The sequence below is a fragment of the Muscardinus avellanarius genome (genome assembly GCF_963383645.1).
Source record: "Muscardinus avellanarius genome assembly, chromosome: 13".
NCBI classification, from domain to species: Eukaryota; Metazoa; Chordata; class Mammalia; order Rodentia; family Gliridae; genus Muscardinus; species Muscardinus avellanarius.
In genome coordinates this window covers 93,789,751-93,799,513 of record NC_137799.1, presented here as the reverse complement: position 1 = coordinate 93,799,513, position 9,763 = coordinate 93,789,751, and the positions used below count along the sequence as shown (strand labels likewise).

The following is a 9,763-nucleotide window of genomic DNA, read 5'->3' as shown; positions in this document are numbered from 1 at the left end:
GGCTTATTATAACATGTAATAGTAGCAAAACCATGGAATTGTATGAATGTGCTACATGAAAGATGAGGGAAATATTTTGCTGATTGTAAGTTTTTGTGGGAACTTTTGTGATAACTTGAATTACACTTGTTTGAATCAAGCCAACTACTGTAGAATTTGTTGAATTATATGTACACATATGTGTGTGTGTGGTGCTGGGGAGCCCGGGGCCTTCTACCCCTGGGCTGCACCTCCAGCTCCATTTTACTTTTTATCTGGAAGCAGTCTCACTATGTGGCTAAGCGCCTCACACTCAGATCTGGAGGGGCAGGGGAAGGAGGGAGCAGCCCCCAGCGCTGTTGTGACCCAGTTCACAGCTGCCGGTCTGCGCTGGGGGCCCCTTTGGCTCAGAAGCTGTGGTGTGTGGCTGGAGTCTGAGCGTGCTCTTGAGGGAGGCCCCTGCAGGAGGTGCTGGGCTGCCAGAGTGCCTGGCACGGCCCACCCGGACTGGGTGCAGGACAAGAACAGACGGCCTTTCTTGTGGGAGAAAGGAGACAGAGCACCACGTGCTAGGCCTGGTCTTCACCAAGACTCCACGATGGCCCGATGGTGTGGAGGCTCACTGGTCTCCAGTGCTCGGCAAGGCCTCCGCACTGGGACCCTCTGGGTGGGGCCATGAGGCTGGTGTGAGGAAAACGCACTGCCACTTGCTTCTGGCAGGTCTGAAAGCTAACAGCCCACTTTTTGTGGAAGGCCAAGAAAAGTGTCAGGGACTGCGGGAGATGCCGCGCGGCAGACAGGGAGGCAGGAGGCAGGCGCAGCTTCTCTGGGTTCCCAGGGTGTGGTGGCGCACGCTTGTAATCCCCGCACTTGGGAGGCTGAGACAGGAGGGAGGATCTCACAGGTTTGAAGCCAGCCACAGCTACTTAGTGAGGCTCTCAGCAACTTAGACCCTATTTCAAATAAAGTATAAAATAGGTCTGGGAGTACAGCCCAGGGATAGAAAAGCCCAGGAGCCGCGGGCTCGGCTTTTGGGGCTGACTGCCCCTGGCGCCATGTCCTGGGCAGGTTCCATGTGAGGCGAGGCTCACACAGCTCCAAGGAATGAGAGCCCTGTTGGTGCAGCCTCTCAAATATTTAAAAAGCACCATACGTGTCACTGGGTGTGGGGGATTGAACTCAGGTGCATTCTGCCTCCAAGCCACCCCCTTTTTTCCTGTAGTACTGGGGGTGGAACCCAGGGGCATTCGACTTCCAAGCTACATCCCCAAGCCCTATTTTTATTCTTTATTTTGAAACAGGGTCTCACTGACTTGCAAAGGGCCTCATTAAGAGCTGAGGCTGTTCGCAAACTGTGATCCTCCTGTCTCAGCCTCCCAAGTGCTGGGATTACAAGCATGTTCCACCATGCCCGGCTTCCAACCCTTTTTAAAGTTTTTTTTTTTTTTTTTTTTAAGCTGGGCCTGGTGGTGCACGCTTGTAATCCCAGTACTTGGGAGGTTGAGACAGGATTGTGGCTCGTGGACAGCCTCAGCTACTTAGGCCCTCTGCAACTTAGACCTTGTTTCAAAATAAAGAATAAAAAATAGGGTTGGGGTGTAGCTCAGAGTTAGAATGCCCCTGGGTTCACTCCTCAGTACTGAAGAAGAAAAAAAAAAAAAAAGTTTTGAGAGTCAAGTGTGGTGCCGCACAGCTGGAATTCCATTCCCCAGAAGCCAACACAAGATGATCGCAGGTTTGAGGACAGCCTCAGGAAGTAGTGAGGCTTTCATCAACCTAGTGAGATCCCGGAGGTTGCAGATCAGTCCCCAATACCCCCACACACCCAATAATAATTCATTTTGTTTAGCTGGGCATGGTGGTGCATACCTGTAATCCCAGTACTTGGGAGGCTGAAACAACAGGATCGCAGGTTTGAGGCCAGCCGCAGCACTTGGTGAGACCCTGTTTCCAAATGAAAATGGGGTTAGGGGTAAGAGGTAAAACGCCCCTCGGTTCCACCCCTAGCACTACACACAAAAATATTTGTTTTGTTTTGAAACAAAGCCTCAGCTGGGCTTGGTGGTGCACCTTTATAATCCCAGTACTTGGGAGACTGAGACAGAAGGGTCACAGTTTCAAAGCCAGCCTCAGCAATGTAGGGAGGCTCGTAGAAACCGAGTGAGACCCTGTTTCCAAGTAAGGAAGTAAAATCAGGCCGGGAGCATGGCGGGGAGGTAGAATGCCTCTAGGTACAATCCCTAGTACCAGTGGGGCCCAAACACAAAAAGCCTTGCTAGTTTGCTGAGGCTGGTCTTGAACCTGCAACTCTTCTGTCTCGGGCTCCCAAGTACTGGGATTATAGGCATGTATCTCACACCCGGAACAAGCCACTTTTATTTGACATTTTGTGTTTATATACCTATTTGTTATTTTTCATGTCATGAGAATTTACATCTGATGTAGGAGAAAGAATAGGGTCCTATTTTTTGTGTTTGTGTGGTTTTGGGGGTGGGTAGAACCCAGTGGTGTTCTAACTCTAAGCTAACCCCAGTCCTATTTTATTTTGTGTTTTTTTTTTTTTTTCCAGTACTAGGGGGTTGAGCCCAAGGCTATTCTACTTCCGAGCGACACCCCCTGTCCTATTTTTTTATTCTATATTTTGAAACCGGGTCTCACTGAGTTGCAGAGGGCCTAGGTAGCTGAGGCTGTCCACAAAACGCGATCCTCCGGTCTCGGCCTCCCGAATGCTGGGATTACTCGCGTGTGCCACCATGGCTGGATTCTGGCTTTCTACTTCTGAGCTGTACCCCAAGCCCCATTGCTGGGGCTGTCCAGAACCTGTGGCCCTCCCCCTCAGCCTCACACACTCTCAGCTTCCTTTGGAGGGAGCCGGGAACCTGAGGCGCATCCCTGGACTCCCGCTCAGCTCAGGACATCCTTGGAGACCTAGTGCCGGTCCCTCGGGATGGAGCAGTCAGGCTCACTCCAAGCCCCAGGGCGGCTGAGGCCTTACCTTTCAAAGCTTACTCTTCTTCCTATTCTGACTCCTGCTCCTCATCTGCATCTGACATAGAAGAAAAAAGAAAACGGGGCTCAGGCCCCGCCTCCCTCTGCACACACCGCAGACCGTCACGTCTGCAGGCAGCGGGGCGTCCCTTGCTTTGCCTCTGGTTTCTAAAATGGATACAAGTCAGTTTTGGTTTTCTCTTTCCACTGTGGACACGTTCAGTCCCGTCCTCTGCTCGGGACACCCCGGCTCTTACAGCGGCATCTCGGCTGTGGGGCAGAGTCCTGCTTCCTGGGCCTGGCCCGAGGTGGCTGGGCGCCGGTCTGGGCCTCCCCAGGGCCCCCCTTGCAGGATCCATCTGGCCTCCGCGTCAGGTATCTGATTCCACCTGGCACCTGCACTGCTGCCTCAGCCTGAGGAATGACCCAGGAGAATGAGATCTGCCCCTGACATGGCCTCCGGGCAGCAGATCTTTGGTCTGGAAACGGGGTTGTAGTGAAATTAACACAGCGTTAACCGGGTGTGGTGGGGACGCTTGGAATCTCAGCATTCGGGAGGCTGAGACCAGAGGATCGAGGTTCGAGGACAGCCTCAACTACTCAGTGAGGCCCTCTGCAACTCAGTGAGACCCTGTTTCTAAATAGAGAATAAAAAATAGGGCTGGGGGTGGCACTCGGAAGTAGGATGCCCCTGGGCTCCGTCCCCAGTAGCGTAATAAATTAATAAATAATAAAAAGGAGAGTGGACGTGTGGGTGGGGCGTGGGGGTCTCTTACCTTCCTCAGTGAGGTTCTTGCCTTTCTCCTTTTGCCCAGACGCAGGTGAGGGTGGGCTGCAGTGGAAGCAGCTCCGGAACAGCAGGCAGAGCCTCAGTATAAACCACACACACAGGATGACAGCGAACATGCCGCAGGCAGCCGAGCCCGGGCACAGGCCTCCCAGGCCGGCGCTGGTCACAAAGGCAGGTGGGGCGCTTGGAAACCCGGGCTCTGGCCCTGGCCTTGGCCAGCTCTGTCTTCGGCTCTGCATTCCCCATACGTGCTTCTGGCCCATACCAGAGCAGTAGTGGAATGGAAGTTTATTTTATGCTCAATTTAGTTTTGTGATTTTTTTTTTTTTTTTTTTGTGGTACTGGGGGTGAAACCCAGGGGCTTTTCTACCTCCAGGTTACACCTCAGCCCTATTTTTAAAAATATTTTATTTGGAAAAAGGAAACAGGGTCTCACTAAGTTGCTGAGAGCCTCACTAAGTAGCTGAGGCTGGCTTCGAACCTGTGCAATCCTCCTGTCTCAGCCTCCCAAGTGCTGGGATTACATGTGTGTGCCACCATGCCCACTCCTGGCTAGTTTTGTGAGTTTTGAATGCTAAGTTTTAAATTTTGTCCCGTTTTCATTCAGAGGGACCTAAATACATAAAATTAATCATTAGAAATGCATAGACCTAAATATGAAAGAATTAGAGCCGGGCGTGGTGGCGCACGCTCGTAATCCCAGCATTCGGGAGGCTGAGACAGGAGGATCGCAGTTCGCAGACAACCTCAGTTACATAGTGAGGCCCTCTGCAACTCAGTGAGACCGTTTCAAAATAAAGAATAAAAAATAGGGCTGGGGGTGTTGCTCGGAGGTCGGATGCCCCTGGGTTCCATCCCCAGACTCGCAAAACAAAAAACAAAAAACTATATATATATATATATATATATATATATATATATATATATATACACATACATATGAAAGAATTCGGAGCAGCTAACTTCAAATGGCATTTTGCGAGTGCAGCAGGTGTGACTTGCTACAGGTCAGACTGCACGACTATTGGCTATTGGCACTGCTGCGCCTGTGCACACGCCCTGGCCCTTTCACAAGCAAGGCCGAGGAGGGAGGGAGTGCACGCGCCCTGTTGGTGAGGATGTGAACTGGCGGAGCTTCTGGGAAGCTGCGAGGCCTGCCAAAGACCAGCTGCCCCACCTCGGTGTACAAAGGAAAGGAAGGCAGGTATTTTCAGGTCCATGTTTACTGCCGCTGTTCATAAGAGCTAAGACAGAAGGGCAAGGTGATTCAGCGGGTGATAATACATACGCGGTGGAGTACTATTCATCCACGAAGAATGACAGTTTGCCGTTTGTGGCGAGGATGGAACCGGAGAGCATGTTACGTAGAAGTCAGACAGACTGACAAGTGCTGAATGTTCTCTGTCATACTTGGAAGTTAAAAGAAAGCTGGGCGTGGTGGCGCACACTTGTAATCCCAGAACTTGGGAGGCTGAGACAGGAGGATCACAGGTTCAAGGACAGCCGCAGAGGGTAGTGAGACTCGTCAATCTAGCGAGACCATTTCAAAAAATATGAAAAGGGCTGGGGATGTAGCACCAGAGGTCGGATGCCCCTGGGCTCAACCCCCAGTATAAAAAAACAAAACCAAAAAACCTCAAGTCCCCATAAGCTTAGAATGATGACTACTTGAGGTTGGGAGGGATAAAGAGAGGCTGGATCTGATCAGCGCACACCGTATGCGCGTGTTCACTGAGCAGTGTGAACAAGGCGTGGTGACACCTGTAAGCCCAATCCACGGGAGGCTGAGATAGGAGGATCACAGGTTCAAAGCCAGCTTCAGCAACTTAGCAAGACCCTGTTTTCAAATAAAAAGAAAATAGGGCTGGGGGAATAGCTTGGAGGTAAAATGCCCCTGGGTTGAACCTCAGCTCCACAAAAACAAAAGCTGGTATGTAGATGCTGGTCACCTGCCTGTGACCTTTCTTTTTTTTTTTTTTTTGGTGGTCCTGGTAGTACTAACATGTGAAAAACCACATGAAGCAGGGCATGGTGGTGCACACCTGTAATTCCTGAGCTTGGGAGGTTGAGATTGGAGGATCACAGATTCGAGGCCAACCTCAGTAAGTTAGTGAGACCCTGTTTCAAAGCAAGAAATTTACAATAGGTCTGGGGATGTAGCTCAGAGAAGACCGCCCCTGGATTCAATACACTCCAAAACAAACGAAACCAAACTCCTTGGTCTTGGACTGTGTGCTCGGTGCTGAGAATCGGACCCAGGACTTCACAATCCTTGCGAGCATCCTCCACTGAGCTACAGCCCAGCCCTAGTTACACGAGTGGCCCAAGCTGGCCTTGGCCTTGGGCTCAGCTGGCCGCAGCCTCCTAAGGGCCTGGCGTTACGGCCTGTGCCCCGCAGCCTGGCCGGGGCGGGTCTGCGTGATGGCAGCTGCTCTCTGCTGGCTCGCAGGCCTTATTCCTGCCGAGCTGGCCGGGGCTATGCATTCTCTGCCTGCAGCGACTTTATCAGGCTTTCCAGAGCAGCTTCGATTCCCAGCACTCCCAGCAGGGCTCGGAAGCTCCGAGGGGCCATTTCTACGACTCCATTCTCGTCCAGTTCCAGAGCTGTGGAGAAAAAAGCAAACTGGGTAAGAAAGTGCAAGCTGTGTGCATCGCAGAACCCTGCTCCTCCTGCCTGGCCACAGGGTGCGAGGGCCTCACCCGGGCCACAGAGGGCCCCCCCCCCCGCCCTGTAGGCTTTCTGTTCTTTTATTTTTTTGTGGTACTGGGGACTGGGGATGGAACCCAGGGGCATTGTACCTCTGAGCTACACCCCCAGCCCTTTTGTGTGTGGTACTGGGGATGGAAACCAGGGCTTTCTACCTCCAGGCTATATTCCCAGACCTATTGTATACTTTATTTGGAAACAGGGTCTCACTACATTGCTGAAAGCCTCCCTTACTAATTAGCTGAGGCTGGCTTTGAACCTGTGTGGTCCTTCTGTCTCAGCCTCTCAAGCGCTGGGATTACAAACCTGCGCCACCATGCCTGGCTTAGTCTTTTTTTATTTTTGAAACATAGTCTCATTGAGTTGCAAAGAGCCTGGCTAGTAGCTGAGGCTGTCCAGGAACTGCAATCCTCCAGTCTCTGCCTCCCAGAATGCTGGGATTACAAGCATGCGCCGCCATGCCCGCCTTTTAAACTAGGTCTCACTGAATTGCAGAGGGCCTGACTAAGTAGATGAGGCTGTCCTTGAACCCCCATCTTCTCAGCCTCCCAGATGCTAAGATTACAAGCGTGCAAAACCATGCCTGGCTGATAAAAGTATTTTAAAAACGAAGAAAGCGGGGCATGGGCTGGGCGTGGTGGCGCATGCTTGTAATCCCAGCATTCGGGAGGCTGAGACCTGGAGGATCACAGTTCGTGGGCAGCCTCAGCTACTCAGTGAGGCCCTGTTTCAAAATAAAGAATAAAAAGTAGGGCAGGGGGTGTAGCTTGGAGGTCAAATGCCCCTGGGTTCCATCCCCAAACCCGCAAAATAAAAAAACAAAACAAAACAAAGTGGGGCATGGTAGCACACGCTTGTAATCTCAGCATTTGGGAGGCTGAGGCAGGAAGGATTGCAGGTTTGTGGACAGCCTCAGCTACTTAGGCCCTCTGCAACTCAGTGAGACCCTGTTTCAAAATAAAGAATAAAAAATAGGGCTGGGGGTATAGCTCAGAGGTAGAATGCCCCTGGGTTCCATCCCCAGTACCGCCAAAAAAAAAGTACACATATTTTCAACTTTTTCCTTTTTTTTTTCGTGCGTGTGTGAGGGAGATACTGGAACCCTGGAGTGTTTTCCCTCTGAGTTTCATATGCAGCCCTATTTTATTTTTTAGTTTGAGGTTACAGGCAAGTGCGGTGGCACCTGCCTGTGACCTTTTTTTTTTTTTTGGTGGTGGTCCTGGTAGTACTAACATGTGAAAAACCACATGAAGCCGGGCATGGTGGTGCACACCTGTAATCCTTGTACTTGGGAGGCTGACACAGGAAGATTTCAGGTTAAAGACCAGCTGCAATGTTGTGAACTCTTAGCAACCTAGTGAGACCCGACCCAGTTTCAAAACAAACAAAGAAATTAAAAGGGCTGGGGGTGGAGCTCAGAGGTAGGATGCCCTGGATTGCATCCCCAGTACCAAAACCAACACAGCGCATGATACAGCCCGGCCGAGGCCCACCTCGCTGGGGGACCCTGGTGAGCAGGTCCAGCTGTGGGGAGACCTTCCCCTCCTCGTCTATGCGTATCCTCCAAACGATCACCAGCTCAAACCTGAAAGAGAAGCAAGGTGTAGGCTGAGTGCCTGCGGGCCGGTCAAGACGGCCTGCCCACTGCCACCTGGCTGTCTCCGCTGGCCCCTGCTCCTAGGTGGCAGCCCAGAGAGAAGGTGGCCAGCCCCAGCGTGGGAAATCTGCTCACAAGATGCACAAGCCTGTATCCCAGTGCTTGGAAGGCCAAGGCCGGAGGACCGCAGGTATGAGGCCAGCCTCAGCTACCTGGCAAGACTCAGCAACCCGTGAGAACCTGTTTCAAAAATCAAAAATTAAAAGAGCTGGACACACACACTGGTGGAGGTGGGGGGAGTGCAGGACTCGGAGCCTCAGTGAATTCTGCATTTGTTACTGGTGGGACATAAATGGATAATACACTTTTTTTTATTAGTACAGGAGTTTGAATCCAGAGGCATTCTACCTCCAAGCTCATACCCTTAGCTCTATTTTAATTTTGAAACTAAGGGTGTCTCTAAGGGTGTCCTTCAACTGTGATCCTCCTATCTCAGCCTCCTTCAGTACTGGGATTACGGGCATGTCACTTCCTGAGGCCTGGAGAATCCTTTGACAATTATCCAGCATTGATAGAAAGTGATACACGCCCAACTCTGGCCTAAGAATTTCATTTTGCCGTGTCTGAGTACAGGCGGGGCCTGTGTGCTGTGCGCCTGCAGAAAGGGACACGCAGAGGAGCCGTGTGCAGGGCGCTCCGTGGCGAGCAGACGCGTGTGAAGGCCTGACAGGTGGATCGCAGGGGGCGTCAGGCGTGGGCAAGGCCACCCAAGGCTGCTCCCTGGGCCTTGGCGCTGCTCTGGCCACCAGTCTCTTCCCTGGACTCTGTAGTCCAGGGCTCCCCATGGCCACCGCCCTAGCCCTGCAGGCCTTCAGCTGCACTCACCCAGGCCGGCGTGCACAGCGGACCTCCATGTGGTGGGGGCAGGCACCAGGCCCCTCTGGCAAGTGCACGGTGTCTGGGTACCTTTCCTGCAGGAAGAGAGAGGAGAGATGTTACCCAACCCCGAGGAGGGCGTGGGCGCAGGGAAGCTGTTCCAGGCTAACTGGAGTGCAGGGAGCCTCCTGGGGCTCCGTGACGCGCCCCTCCCGTCACGCTCCTGCATGCCACTCGGTCTTTCCACCGGTCTTTCCACCGCCACACGCCACATACCACACGCCACTAGCTCCTGTCTGGCTGTTCAGCCCCATCCTCAGCGCCCTGCTCTCCCAGCCTGGAGGAGGTGGTCTAGGCAGCCAGCGCAAGCTGGTGATTGCCGGGCTCTGTCTGTAAAGACCGGCCTTCCAGCCGGGGGTGGTAGTGCACACTTGTAATCCCCGTGCTTGGGAGGCTGAGACAGGCAGATCCTGCAGGTTTGCAGCCAGCAGCGGCAGGTTTAAGAGACCCTGTTTCCAAATAAAATATCAAACAGGTCTGGGATTGTAGCCCGGAGGTAGAAGGTCCCTTGGTTTCATCTCCAGTACCACCAAAAAAAAAAAAAAAAAAAAAAGAAAGACTGGCCTTCCCAGAGAGTTTTACATCTGCTGCCGAGCTTTCCAAACCCAGGTGCTGGAGGTGCTGTGCACTGACAAACCTGGGACTGGGGAGGCTGACACTGGAGGGGCAGGTCCAAGCCAGCCTCGGCAACTTAGCGAGGCCCTCCAAAATTTAGTGAGACTCTGTTCTAGAATAAAGAATAAAACACAGGCCTGAGTGTGTAGCT

General features: G+C 52.4%; 1 protein-coding gene across 1 annotated transcript in view; it reads right to left on the bottom strand.

Annotated features, from left to right (window-relative positions):
• Nucleotides 1–6,233: 6,233 nt before the first annotated feature.
• Nucleotides 6,234–9,763, bottom strand: part of CENPP (centromere protein P) — a gene marked incomplete at both ends in the record, with an annotated part of 192,368 nt that continues 188,838 nt past the window's right edge. Inside the window, 3 exons of the mRNA XM_080709009.1 lie at nt 6,234–6,361; nt 7,958–8,049; nt 8,947–9,032. Of these exons, the coding sequence (XP_080565135.1) occupies nt 6,234–6,361; nt 7,958–8,049; nt 8,947–9,032 (306 nt within the window). The remainder of the gene's footprint in view (nt 6,362–7,957; nt 8,050–8,946; nt 9,033–9,763) is intronic.